Source organism: Sabethes cyaneus, chromosome 3, assembly GCF_943734655.1.
Source record: "Sabethes cyaneus chromosome 3, idSabCyanKW18_F2, whole genome shotgun sequence".
NCBI lineage: Eukaryota > Metazoa > Arthropoda > Insecta > Diptera > Culicidae > Sabethes > Sabethes cyaneus.
The window spans coordinates 136,548,222-136,562,789 of NC_071355.1; the positions used below are offsets into that span (position 1 = coordinate 136,548,222).

General features: G+C 38.3%; 1 protein-coding gene across 2 annotated transcripts in view; it reads right to left on the reverse strand.

Annotated features, from left to right (window-relative positions):
* Positions 1-14,568, reverse strand: part of LOC128744239 (E3 SUMO-protein ligase PIAS2) — a 64,281-nt gene that overhangs the window by 10,585 nt on the left and 39,128 nt on the right. For both annotated transcript variants that reach the window (XR_008412373.1, XM_053841090.1), the window contains exons 7-9: positions 7,580-7,746; positions 7,416-7,513; positions 7,187-7,358 (exon numbers count right to left, since the gene is read on the reverse strand). Coding sequence is in view for 1 of the 2 variants with exons in the window: in XM_053841090.1 (XP_053697065.1) it covers positions 7,187-7,358; positions 7,416-7,513; positions 7,580-7,746 (437 nt within the window). In the remaining variant the exon portion in view is untranslated. The remainder of the gene's footprint in view (positions 1-7,186; positions 7,359-7,415; positions 7,514-7,579; positions 7,747-14,568) is intronic.

Below are 14,568 nucleotides of genomic sequence, written 5' to 3' on the forward strand. Positions count from 1 at the left end.
TTTAATTAAAATTTGAGTTATTTTCCCTCAAATAGCTAATCTGCAATTTGTATCGCGAACCATTTTATACTTTGACAGATGAGTAATTGCTTTACTCAGTGAGAGCAAATGAGGCAAGGAAGAAGATACGTCTTTGTAATTTGTTTATTTAACCCGGATTAAAAACGGAGGAATTTTCGGTGTACATTTGTTCTGGAAAAAAAATTCTGATAAAGACCAGTGTTAGTGAAGTGTTTTACCTTGGATAGATCCATGCAAATGGATGGAAAAAAATCAGCTACTCAAATTGAAGCTTTCTTAACCATGCTTCAGAGCAGGGTCATTTTTAACCGGAGGAGGATAACTGTCTGCCAGATTTTAATTGAATCGGCACCAACGTTTCAAAAAGGCCAAACTGCAAAATGCAAACAAACCGAGTGAGGGTTATTTTATTCTGGACTAGTATAGGGAAAGGAACCCTCACTCGGTTTGTTTATATTTTGCAGATTGGCTTTTTTTAAAATTTAGTGCCGAAATGTTAAAAAAATTTCGAAATGGTTCACAACCTTAATCGCACCGAATCGCGTTGGTTTGATTTACAATACCAAAATAAACCAGTCGAGTAAAATGACACTTTACATAACTTACATATAATTGGGTCCTATTACCGAATCTTTAACTGGACAAATCATAAATCTCAAGAAACAATAGGTATTACTAGTAATCACGACTAACCGTCACTAAGACTGTGAACCATTTCGCAAAATTTTTAACTTTTTAGTTAAATTGTTTAGTTTAGTTATATTGGCTAAATGGTTGCTTTAATCGAAATGGTGTCTTCAGCAAAGTTGTAGATAATAAAATTGCCCTTCTAAAAAATATGTGCATTGAAAAAATATTTTTTTGTTGACAAAAAACAGAAAATAAAATTAAAAAGTTAAATATCTAAAAAAGTTCATTTTTTTATAATTTTATTTTTTGTTTTATTAAAGGTAGTAATATCTACTACTGTTTTTAAAAGTTTCATGATGGACAAATTAAAAGCGATCAAGATCAAGTAATACAATATTTTGAAAATTTCATTGTTTTTTTATTTTCACCAAAAATATTTTTTTACAGTGTACAACTTTTTATAAAGACGCATCTTGTAATACACTCAAGTCGCTTTTTACGCGCAGGATACGTCCCGCGTAAGTCAAAACCGCGTAAATTCCGAAAACCGCGTAAAAAACCGCGTAAATTCCGAAAACCGCGTAAAAAACCAAAATTTCGCGTAAAAAATGGATTTCAACACTACGCGAAAAAATAGACGTTTTGAGCACATCCGCGTAAATTCCGAAAACCGCGTAAAAATAGTCGTGTAAAAAAACCGCGTACAAAGCGATTTCAGTGTACTGTATAACATTGCTGAACATGTCGTATCAATTCCATAAGCCGTTTTAGTAATAAATCATGAAAAAGGCGATGGGTGGCGTTGTACGCCCACCGCGATTTCTCGTCCGGTATTTTTCGGCGTTTAAGAACCCCCCCACCCCATCGTCCTTTTTCGTCCATATCAGCTAGTACATCAGCGTCCATTTCTTCAAACCCCCCCAACCCCCTTGTTCGACAGACGTCTTTTGTAAATGACGTCTAAAGTTGATTTTTAGTGAACGACTAGCTTATATTAGTTTCTAATCATATGCCAAAATTCAAAGTTATTGGTTAATGGACAACTGAGAAATCGAGGTGGCCGTACAGCACCGGTTATCGTCTATAGCAGTGGTGGCCACGGTATAAGCATTATGCTGTCAAATCAGATCTCCTCATTAGATCCGCGGGCCAGAATGACTTTTTTGTGCGAGTTGATGGGCTGCAGCATATTGCTAGTTGGGTCTCGGCCCCACTCGCGAGTTAACCATGCAAAATGAGCCGGAAGAACCCCGTGTCTGACTTCTGGCGCTTGCTTTCCTGATTTTTTATATGCGCATTACTATTTTAACCTTTCTATCGCACATCATTCATTTCCCACAGCGTGATGATTCTGTTCACTCTTGTCCTATAATATTTACAAAAAACAGTAATACAAAATATCTTGTACAAACAAAAATCGTCACAAAATAGACCGTGTTGATTCAAAGTCGTCGAAAAACCGCTCAAATTCAAAAATCGCGGAAAAAACCGCGGCAATTCGATGATGTAAACAGACCGCGTTAATTCAAAAATGGTCATAAAAAACCCTGTCAACTCCAAAATTGTCATAAAAACCCGCGATAATTCGAAAATCGTAAAAATGTGTATAAAGAGCCTTGAGATGTAAGTATGAGACTAACCTAGATATTCGAAAATTTTCTTGTAAAGCCAATACCACGAAAATGAAGATCACATTTTTTATAGCCTCTACACTACACTACACTATCAACCATAATTTAATACCTAATTTATATCTAAAAACATTGTGCACATGCGAGATTTGAAGTGACTCGAAAACCTCGTGACAAATTTGAATTTATTGTACATGAAAACAAAAATCAGGCATAATGAAACAAGCCAATATAGTCCCTAAGTTGATAAGCATTTCCTCCTATCAACGCTAATATGCAGAGATATAGCGCCCTACACGCTTGGACCCGCGGGCCGGAATGACTTCTGACATTCATAAATTTGCCCTATAGTTTCAGTCCACCATCCATCAAATCAGTCCGCAGGCCGTTAGGACCATATTAAGAGCCGCGTGCGGCCCGCGGCCCCAGTTTGGCCATCACTAGTCTATAAGCACCATTTGAAAATTGGGCACATATTTCCACTCCCACTTTAAGTTAAACATAATGCCTTATAAGTGTTGGTTCTCACACTCAACCCAGCTTGCTCATTTTTACTTCTCTCAGGGTCGGCAACCGACCTTCGGAGGATTGGCGCAACCCGACTACTTACCGAGAACGGAGCGACCAAACAAAAGCGTCAGTGAAGGTTTTATAGGGAAATCTGGCTCCTATGTTTGAAAGAAAAAAATGGAAAATTCAATTCAAATTCATGCAGTTTAATTTCTCCATTCCATCGATGTAGCTCCTGACGTCACACTTTGGAACCATTGAGAGGAGACGAACGTACCTGAAGAGATGACCGTGGTGACTGATAGATGGCTGTAGGCTCGCTCGGGGCGTTGACCGGATTCTTACGACGCACCGTACAGTGCCAATTGTGGACGGAGTAGTTAACCGCAACGTCCACGTGCTCCATACTTCATAAGTTTAGTTGAGTGGTATGTGGTTTCCGGTTATTCCACTAAAATTGACACTACGAAGCACTAGACTTTGTTGCCAAACGACGCTGGTATTACTAGGCACTCAGCTAACTATTATACCAGGATCTTCTCGGGGTTGGGTTCCACAACGTGTGGCACAGTGGCCTGGTGTTTAAGCTGCACCATTACAATTTTCCGATGTATCTTATCAAGATCATTAGAAGCTATTTGTCAGGCAGAGTGTTCCGGGTATCTCTGAATAGTATCTGTTCGCAATCAAAAGTCAGAAAGATTTCGCTGTTTGTGTAAAAAGGCACTCAGATCATAGAGAAAATTAGAGTAATCAGAGTTCAACAACAATGGCACTGAGTGGTAGAACCCATACTATCCGATGCCTTCGGGCTTTTGAGGATGCAGAGTGCACGAAAGATCTGCGAAGTATTGCGAACCATATTCTGCAGGAATTGATAGCGATTGGATATTCCGAAACATGATCATTGAATGTCACATCGTGTATTCGCTCATCGTGTCGTCGACGTGTCCACAGATAATTTTAAGCGGTTCTCTTCAAACGTCGTCCAATAGAGTGTTGCCGCAAGCTTACCGACACTTACTGAGATATTACCAGAAGTATCAAGTTTTGAAAGTCTTACAACGGTACCATCAGTGATGCCGATTCAATCAATAGAAACGTTGGCGGTCAACATCGAAATATTCCACCCAATCATCGCAGGATTGCGAAGAGTGGATTTGAATACTGCTGTAATGCTCCGATTACAACTTGGTTTGATCCATGGAATCCGCAAGCTTGGATAAAAGATTGCGGTACACAACTTCTTAAGCGTTGCTTCATATGATCCTCCCTTACCCTCATATTCCGCTATCCGCTCTTTCCCCTTCACAACTGATCTCAATTTGTTAGATCCTATCGACTCTTTCACTACTTTCTTCTACTGTTCCCCCCTTCGTCAATTGTATAATCCAGCGTTATAAAAACTTGCAATTACAAAAAAGGAGCAGTTTCCCGATGTGCGGTGGGTAGTTTTGTACGCCAACATGGATTTCTCAGTTGTCCATTAACCAATAACTTTGAATTTTGGCGTATTATTAGTAACTAATATAAGCTAGTCATCTACTAAAAATTAAGGGGGCATAGTACTTTTTCAACTTAAAAAAATCGAATTTTTTTTATTGATTATTTCGAAAGATTCACATTTTGACCATATGTGTTTCAAGTCATTTCAATAAATTCCAAAAATTGACAAAGTTACAGCTATTTGTACCGCGCATGTTTGGAGCGAATACACGGCGAATAAAAAGTCCAACGTCGTTTTTCTCGAAACCAGGTTTTGAAAGTCGGTACCATAAATATCTCAAGAACGGCTCAAGCAATTCTCATGATTCTTTTTTTGTTTTAAAGCCAACAAAATTATCTAGTGTTTGACCCATCCTTTTTTGATATTACTATTTTTGTATTTTTTAGAAATGTTTAAAGTCAATTTATTCGACTAAAAACCTTACTTTTATGTTTGAATGTCCGCCATTTTGTTATGCGTTCGAATTTAAAAAAAAAAGGATGGGTCAAACACGAGATAATTTAATATACTTTCATGTCGTTTTGGAATTTTTCAATTCGGATAAGACCCCCAGCGCCAATCCATGGTACCGCAAATCAGGCAAAATTAGGCAAAAAATATGGTGTAAAAAGAACTATGCCCCCTTAACTGTATTGGTTAATGGACAAACGAGAAATCGCGGTGGGCGTACAACACCACCCATCGCCTTTTTCATGATTTATTACTAAAACGGCTTATGGAATTGATACGACATCTTCAGCAATGTTATACAGTATTACAATGCGCAACTTTATAAAAAGTTATACACCATAAAAAATTATTTTTGGTGAAAATAAAAACTTAAAATTTTCAAAATATTGTAAGGCTATTACAAAAATATTTAAAAAAGTTTTTGTCCCTCCGATGTTGGGCCACTGAAGGGGGGGGGGGGGGTTGTTCAAAAAAAACCAAAGAGAATTATTTAATCGAGCAAAAAATGGATTTTAGGCATCTTTACTTAAAGTTTATACGTAAAAACCAAAACTATTCTTGCTTTTAATAGATACGTTGTTATTTTTCATGCCAAAATCCACGAACAAAAAGACAAAAACGAAAGAATTTTTTTTGGCCGAGTTTCGGAGATTCCACTGTTTGAACTTCCATTTCTATTTCGTGCTGGAAGCGTTAACACAACTCGTACACTCATTTTTCGAGTTTTTCAGGCTGTAGAGCCCACAGACAATAGATTTTATAAAAATAATTTAACTCATATCCTACAAATTATTTTTTTGCCCCCCGATTTTTCAAGCCAATTTCCAAGGGACCCCCCCCCCCCCTCCCGGGTGACAAAAACTTTGGAAATTATTTGCAATGGCCTAACTTTTAATTTGTCCATCATGAAACTTTTAGAAACAGTAGTAGATATTACTACCTTTAATACAGCAAAAAATAAAATTTTTGAAAAATGAACTTTTTTAGATATTTAACGTTTTAATTTTATCTTCTGTTTTTTGTCAACAAACATTTTTACAGTGCACATATTTTTTTTAGAAGGGCAATTTTACTATCTACAACTTTGCTGAAGACACCATTTCGATTAAATCAGCCATTTTTCCAATATAAAATATTTAATTCATTAGTACCATTTTTGGTGAGGCCCTTTTGGTAAAGCAGTCGAGATCTTAAAAAAATGATTGATACGGTAAAATGACATCTTTTTTTTAGGAGGATATCTATGCAAAGTTTCAGGTTAATCAAAAATGACAAATTAAAATCGTTTTGCGAAACTCCGTGTCGCTCATCTTTCAAATCAGTCCGCGGGCCGCACGAATCATCTTGAAGCGCCACATGCGGCCCGCGGGCCGCAGTTTGACCGTCACTGTTCTACGACTAACTACTATCGAGGTGTGCCAATATAAAGTTAAGGAGGGAAGCAGTGGGTTGGTTTGTATAATATTTCAATAGCGCACCGTTATAAGATAACCTGAAATAACTCGAAACCTGAAATAGAATATCATTTTTCATTCAACAATGCCGCTTTGTGATGAATTTTTTTGTAATACAATAGTATAATACACGGTAACCTTTCCAAACAAAAAAACTAACGTTATTGTGTTTTAAAAATAACACAAGTAACATTCCAGTAATCCTCTACACAAATTTAATTTATTTTTGGTTTTCCTTGCCTACGCCATTATGCCTTAGGTTTTATACCCATCATGCAACAAATATTCAAAACGTGGAGGCCTAATCGGCAGAACACAACATATCGGATCCTACTAGTTTAGATCGTACTTTTTGAGATCTTCTATTCGTCTACGATCTACTAGATGAACTTCAACTTTTTAGTATCGAATAATAACACAAGAGAAATTTTGAGTGCCTTCAATCGGATGCATAAAAATAACACTTGTCTTAAAGATCATTCAGTTTTCGACCTGCTAGTCGCCTAACCATCAACTGGTTTGCCATCTCATAGCATGTTTAATTTGTTTCACTATCCATTAGTTCTTCGTTGATAATAACATTCTCACTTTCGGCGGTTTCTTCTGCGCCGAAAATATATAAGTTTTTGGTTCATTTTTGTTTAACCCGTGTGCCATGCGTGGAGAGAATGAAAAATAGACAACGTTTAAAATATCATCATTCTCATTCATTTTTATGTAAACAAATAATTTCAATCAAAAAAAGGCCACAGGCTCTAAATAAAGATTACTATACTACTAAAAGGAAAAGCAAAATAATAACCGTCTTAAATTAATGAGAAGCGTTAATTTGAGGAGGATGGTAGAACAATAAATCGTCTTTAACGTCAACAAAAATTATACAAGTTTAGCGAGTTTGCGTCGCGCTCTAGTAAGGGTCATAGAGTCAGGTATTGTTTTAGTTTCATTTTTTTGATAAGAGATACCTTTCTGTTGAGACCTACCATTGATTTTTGGTTTAGAAACTGTTGTTACTGGCTGTTGAGTGACAATTGCATTCGAAGTACTCGTAATCGTAGCGACGGTACCATTACCAGTGCCTTGTCCTGCTGATCGCGTTATTGTTTTGCGTTTTAGCGGAAGGTCATCATCTGAATCACTTAGAGTTAAGTCAACCTAAAAGAAACGTTGAAACAGAAAACGCTGCTGTATTATGAATAGGAATCAAAATACCGTATCGGCTGATGGTGCTGTTGTAGACGTCGGTTCGCTGCTAGAAATTACGCTTGTTTGACTGATGCTAGATTTTGGTGGATCCGTTGTTATTACTTCTGTAAATTGTGGTATTATTAATATCAATTATTAGTTGCAACAGACTATTACATTAACGAACATACCAATATCGTCCGAAATTACTTCAACCTTTTGTACCGGTTTACTAGGTGTGTCAAGAGTGCATGTATCGTTACTTTTCACATGGGTACTCCAGGATCCATCTTTATGTAGTTGAATTTCATTATCGTCACCCGACAATTTGTTTGATGCCAGAACCTCTTGAAAGTACCTATGTTGTGAGAAAATTGCGAATTGTTTGTTACTCCGGAATTAATAGAGAATAAAGGGACTAGCCGGTTTTCCAAACAAAATGCTCCCGAACCTAATTATAACAGTTATAATCAGGGACGTAAAATGTACCTACTGGTTGGTGACCAAAATCTGAAGATATTTGACATTATTTCTTGCGACCAGTCATGGGGTAGATTTCTAGTACACACGCACCGAGAAGAAATACCAGAAACAGAATAAAGACAACATCGCTTGCTCGTCGTGTAGCACACATTTCGGAGCGGCAGAGACACGCTTCAACATTCTAGCACCATGCATGACAAAAGGTGTAGTGGTTTTTGGTATTCTCGTGTGCTGCTTCATTCGTATGCCTACAGCTTTTCCCCAAATAATGCGGATTCAAAGAAGAACGTTCGCAAACTTGCAAACGAACTCTACTGCATCTATTCCTACAAGATCTTTAAAGTAGTGATCAACCACAAAACCGTGCAAAAATTCCACAATTTTCATTACATAAATTTCAGGTGAAAAACGCATCAATAATTACACCTTATTCTCTATCGCTTGTCCATACTATTCTAGCTAGAAATGTAAGCAAAAAGCGGCGAATGCCTGTCACTTCTATACTGTGACACTTTTTTCGACTGGTCGGTGGTCGCAGTGAAATATGAATGTTTGCTTATTATCATGTACGTATTCCAGTTTCCAGCTAGTTTCAACACATCAAGAGATAGGCTCTCTCGATACAGAAACTATACGAAGCGACGGTATTGGCTGAGATTATGACATGCCACTGCATACTGGCAAATGTATAGAAAAAATGTAACCGTTTCGGTCCCTCCCACACAAATGAATCACAAATTTCTGCATAACTATATTATAAACGATGCCCGAGAAAAACCGGAAAATTTTCTTGGGAAATGAAAGGCAGTTTTTTTAAGTGTTTTCGTTCAAAGTCCATTAACTGCACGCGTACAAAATTTCATGGAAATTGTGGGACTCTTCAGATCAAATCTGCGCGATAATTTTGAAGTCCAATTAATGCTGCTCAAGCTAAAAGCAGCTCATTTCGACAAATCTAAATTGAGTAAAAACGTGAAAAAATCGGTGGCAGACAAAATAGGGGAGTGACAAAGTCGGGTTATCACAGTATCTGGGTTTATGGGGCTAAACGTCAACCACAGAATGTTTTACATGCTGTTGTTTACTTGTAAACCTGTAACCTTTTTAATAAATAAAAATATTAGGACGCCCCGGAATTCAGTGTTGCAAAATACTCGCAGCTAAATTCACCGCACAAAAACAGCTTGTGCTTCAAGCCGTTTTCGCTCCAAACTCTGTATTCCAAGAAGCCGGCAGCACTCGGTGTATGCTGGTAACTGGAGTTGATTACGCCATGGTAGGAAACGTAGAGCATATCGCACGAGCATCCGCATCAGCTTGCTAACCAGGTTGCATGAACGCCAAACAACCGAGTTGTTCTCAAGAAGAGATCGCACCAGGCAACAGTAAAGTGATCGTAGACACAGGATTGCAAAATTCTTCTATTACCTTAAACATGAATCCATCTAGCCTTGGCAACTATTTCGTTGTAGTGTGAGAGCGGAGTATCCAGTATACACCCAAATCACGAGCCAGGTTTACTCTTTGCCGGGGAAATATAGCTGGTTTCCTATTCGATTCAAAAGTTAGAATCGGAACCATCGTACAAGTGTATTAACTCCAATTTGGCCAGTGATAAACTGGGTCTATCTGAGCACCAATGGTGATGTTTATAAGCAAGTTTCAGTGAATTTCACAAGGTTTGTAGCGGTAGAGCGCTTCGGGAAAAAAATCCATGCTGATTTATTGAGAAGTAATGTAAGAAGAAGCTTGTGTAATAATTTCGAACAGTGGTTTATTATATTGCGTTTGTCACCCTTTTTATGCAGAGGAAACATAACATAAATCTTCCATGTCGTAGGAAATTAGCACTATTGAATCAACAAATTATATAGTAGGTGTGTAACAGATGTATACAGCTAGCCGCGCACCATTTCAAAGCACGTTAAGGAGTTCCGTCAGGACCAGCAGCAAACGAACAGTTAATTAAAATCTAACACGTCGCTAGGGATGCTATTGATTGCCGTATTGGTTTACATCATTGTAGCAACTAAGCTACGAAAATTATATTGAAAGCAGGGCTGGAAAAGGGATCGCAAGTTGAATGTGACTGCCGTGAATGCGAAGTTTCCGCATTCAAACTCCGCTTTTTGTACGATCATTTAACTGTTTTTTGAATCCAGTCAATCTGCCGCTTGCGCTGCTGCCGTCTTACAATTCATGCGACATCTCAGCAAAAGCAAACAGTCGATCTCCCGTTTTGCTTTGCGCTTTGAGAATATAAACTGCAAACTGACTGGAAGCATACGTTGACGTATTTTTTCGTTTCTCTTTTTGTCTCCAAATCGGCTGCTCACAGTAATAGTTTGTCACCCGGACGTCGGTCCGACGCAAGCAAAATATTCGTTTGTATTGGACGGAGTCCGACCAACTTCTTCCATGCACATGTAGTGGTTGTTTTTTTTTTGTGGTATTGAATCATACGATTGTGTGGTTGCTTTTCGTTAGCGTGGTGACTGCCAGTCATTTGACTGTTTTGCAGTCATTCGCTGCTCCAAACGTTAAAGGCAACTTGATCGTAATGAAAATGTTAAAAAGCTTTAGAACGCGTTCGTTCTACTGCGTGCAATCGGCGTTTGACTGAGCAAACTGCCAGTTGTGGTATGCATAGCATTCGTATTCCACCACTAAACGGACGGTGTGAACGGTTCTGCGGGTTTGGGATTTGAACCCGGGTCCTCGAATGACGAGAATTTATGAATTTATGAATGACGGAAATTGAAACGATTAGTCGAGATTTTCTTCTTCGTCGCACGAAAAAACGTAGGAAATTTAGCTACTAGGAATCATTAATGAAAAAAGCATTCAAATAGATCTCAGCTCACTTTGATTGATCGCGTATGATAGTCAACAAACTAAAACATTAGGGAATAACTAATTTTGCATTATGTGTCATAAAAATCGCTAATATTTTTATTAATTTGTGTTGGATAGGACGGGAATAGGCAATTACGACGAAGCAGAAACATACCCTACTAGCGTGCAGTATAAAATCCGGCGTAATCGAGATAGATAACGTAACATCCTGCATGTAGGCAGTTTTTTCGCGTATAGCAACTAATTGAAAAATGAATCAGCCATCCCTACTTTAGCATGGTTGATGCGTCTCACAGTGGTTGGAAACCTTAAAAACCTGGCCAAAACCTCCAAAATCGAAAGTTATCATTCATGACATATTCTGACATAATTACACGTAGAATAAGTCATTTTATCATATCCTGTAATATCAACTATCGATAATGTAGATTTGTGGTTTGGCGTACTGTCAAACATCAATGCATGAGAGACTCTTGGCTAGTGCGGCTTGCATACGTTTTGTGGCTCTTGGCAATAACGCATGTGGTTTGTTATCGCATTATCAACTAACAATCAACCAAAATGGATAACGTTTCTGAAGGTATGTAGTTCATTAGCGTTATATGGGAATTCAGTTTTTTTCGTTGTATATATACTTTTACAACGCTTAAAGTTTCCTTCACAAATGCTAGTTTTTTCAATTAGCGCGCGCAATGAAGTTGGCATTTACTTTTTGTGCCGCGAGGTGCCGTCGAATGTTATATGTTTTTGTGAGCGTCAGATTGTGACGGTTCGAAGGGTGCGTAGCTTTTTTGCAACTATTTGCAACTCCACGAGAAAGCTATGAGCTTTTGATGCTCCAAACAACCTGTGCTAGTTTTTAAATTGTTGTTTGCTATTATCCTGTTCTTTATAAATAAATCGTTGATGGTGCAGAGCAAAGCCTAGGGGATAACCGTCTTTAGACACTACCCTTCTTTATCGACAGACTTCGCGAGTACAGTACAATTACGAGGCTAGTTCAACGATCCTACTGACCCTAACAGCACCTGGTCGTTCTTAATGTGACAGATTATTAATAACTCTTACGATTCATTTTATAGCTTCTGCAAATTAACGAATGGAAGAGGGTAACTGGCAGCAGGTTTTCCAAAAGGAGAAATTAAGGCAGACGGGCCACATTATTATTTGCCGAATTAAGTGAACGCACACAACGTTGAAAAGAAAACGGTTGAAACATGGAAATTATAGATACAAACATGCATAAGCATTCACACTTGCTTATTGATCGCTCGAAACCAGGGATGGGCAATTCTAATGACGAAAATACTGCAAGACGTATTATTGAACATTGGAAAGTGTCCGCACAAATTCGGGAGCTTGGGAATCGCGCAACATGAATATAGGGCATCAAGGAAATATACGAGTGAGAAGATAATGGAACATATTTTTCGAAGAATGATTGCTTGCAATCGTGTTGTTGCGCTACACAAAATTGAATGACACTGATAGCGATAAAATCGGCGACGGTGATGAAAGTAGCAGCGATGATCACTCCGATTAATATTATTTTTTAAAGTAATGTTGCATAACCTAATAGAATATAGAATTTTGCGATTTTAATAGGGTAAACAAGGCGATTTTAAATTTGATTTGTTATTTAATTCAATTTTGTTTCTTGAAAAAGGAACCAAAAAACTTACTGAGCCAGATATAAACTAAAAAGGACTAAAAGATACAAAAGTGGTCCTCCATATTGGTCAACTATTTTACATTTTGAGTTTTATTGTTGAGCTCAACGACCTAAAAGTCACCTTTAGATGAAATTTACATCAAAAACTTTAAAATTTAACAAAAAAGGCCGCCATTTTGGGTCAGCCGTTGTGAATTTCACATTTTCAGTACCATTTTTGAAATCAGCAGCCCGAAAAACATGGAATCTCATCATCTTGAGGTTTTGGCCAAGAATTTTAAATTTCCGACCACTGTGCGTCTGTTGAATAAACATGAACGATAAAAAGGATATTAAGCAAATTTTAGTATCGTAATCGCGTTGTTTTGTTTAAACATAGTGTGTATACGTAAATGTACGATTTACGTATATAATCTTCATCTATCTGGTAAAACTGATAATTTAATTATCCTCACATACGGGAGCTTGACTGTCTCTTTGAATGTGTAGTTGCATTTCGCTATGTAGGAGCACAAACCGATCTCTTGCACTCTCATGCGACTGCCATATGGAGCGTTTGTGAAGTTTGTGCGAAATATTGCCTGTCTTTTGCACTCGTTTATAGATCTCCATTCTGCTTCATAGAAAGAACAAACTTTCGCAGGTGGCAGAACCATTTCGCACCCATAACGATCTAGAAATCAATGTTGTCTCAGTTCAAGATGTAATCAATCGTTTTATTTTGTCAAAGGTCAAATTTAACAAATTCTACCGCATTATTTTATTCACGCAAACTATCAAAGCACGGCCAGATAATTAGAGAACCGAATTAGTTCTATTAAAATTTCCTTCTGCACGTCAGTCGCTCACCTTGGCAGGCCGCCAACGGCAGCGGATCATGTGGACGAGGGAGATGAACATGTCCCAGTAAACCATTTGGTTTGTATATCTCGATTGCAACTGAGGTATACGAAATCATATCTGAACGAAAAAGTTATATTTCACGCCATATAAGAACATATATGTACCAAAGTGGAGGCGATATACGTGCGAAAATTTTGACAACTATTTGTAATTATATTTTGCGCAGTTTTTATAACACGCAACTAAATACTCCTGAATATATGATTAAGATATAATCAAATATTGCAATCGTCTATCCTGCTTTATAATTCACAGTCATGAATTGTATATGAAGACACGCACGACTGCAAAACAACTTATTGTTCACTTCGATTTGACATACTCAAATCATTATACAATTCCAATGTGAAATTGATATGAAAACGATTTAATGTGAACTTTCTATTACGATTTTGTGTTATCTGGGGTATGTGATCCGCTGCTACTACGTTTGCACGAGGTTGGAGACGGATATGTCCGGCAGGCCTAGAATGCTGGACATGTTCAATGAGCGGTTCCCTCGATTTGCCAACCAGCTTGACCGGAATAAGCTGTACACCCGACGACGAGCAATATTGACAAACAACATGCTCACTACCGCCGAGTTAGACAGCATCAAGCTGGAAGTGCAAAGGGAACTAGGGAGTACAGGGAACAGATCGAGCGATGTGTCGAGTAGGAGTTCTGTTGGGCACGATGCAGCGTAGCGGGAATCGACTGCATCCATAAACATGTCAGTGGAGGAACCATCATTGCATGCTCCAGAACTAACAATGGACCAACAACGACAACAATTACTTGACGAACTAGCTTTCGAAATGAACGCAGCGGTTACACAATTTGCTACGACTAGAATCTAGGATAGCATCGTTGAGGGTGAAGATAGGTCGGTTAACACAATACAAGAGGGGAAACCAATCAGGAAGGCTGGTTCGTCAGGTGAAAGAAATCGTCAAGCCCGCAGAGCTCCTAAATCTCAGTGAACTCAACATCACTGAGATCCTCGACACCCATGTACAAGGGTATAGTGCTCTTGCTAAACGGATGCGACGTTATGTTGAATGTTCAAGCGAGGGACTCTCAGAGCTTGGCGAAATTACACAGTTTTGGGCCAATATATAGGAGAACCCCGCTCAACACAACAATAATGCGATGAGGAAGAAGGCAGTGGTGAAATTGAACGCATGGCCTCTGTAGCAGTGACCGCCGAGGATATCCATGAGGCTACACGGTATACCAGGAATTGGGCCGCACCAGGACCAGATTTCGTGCACAATTTTTGGTCTA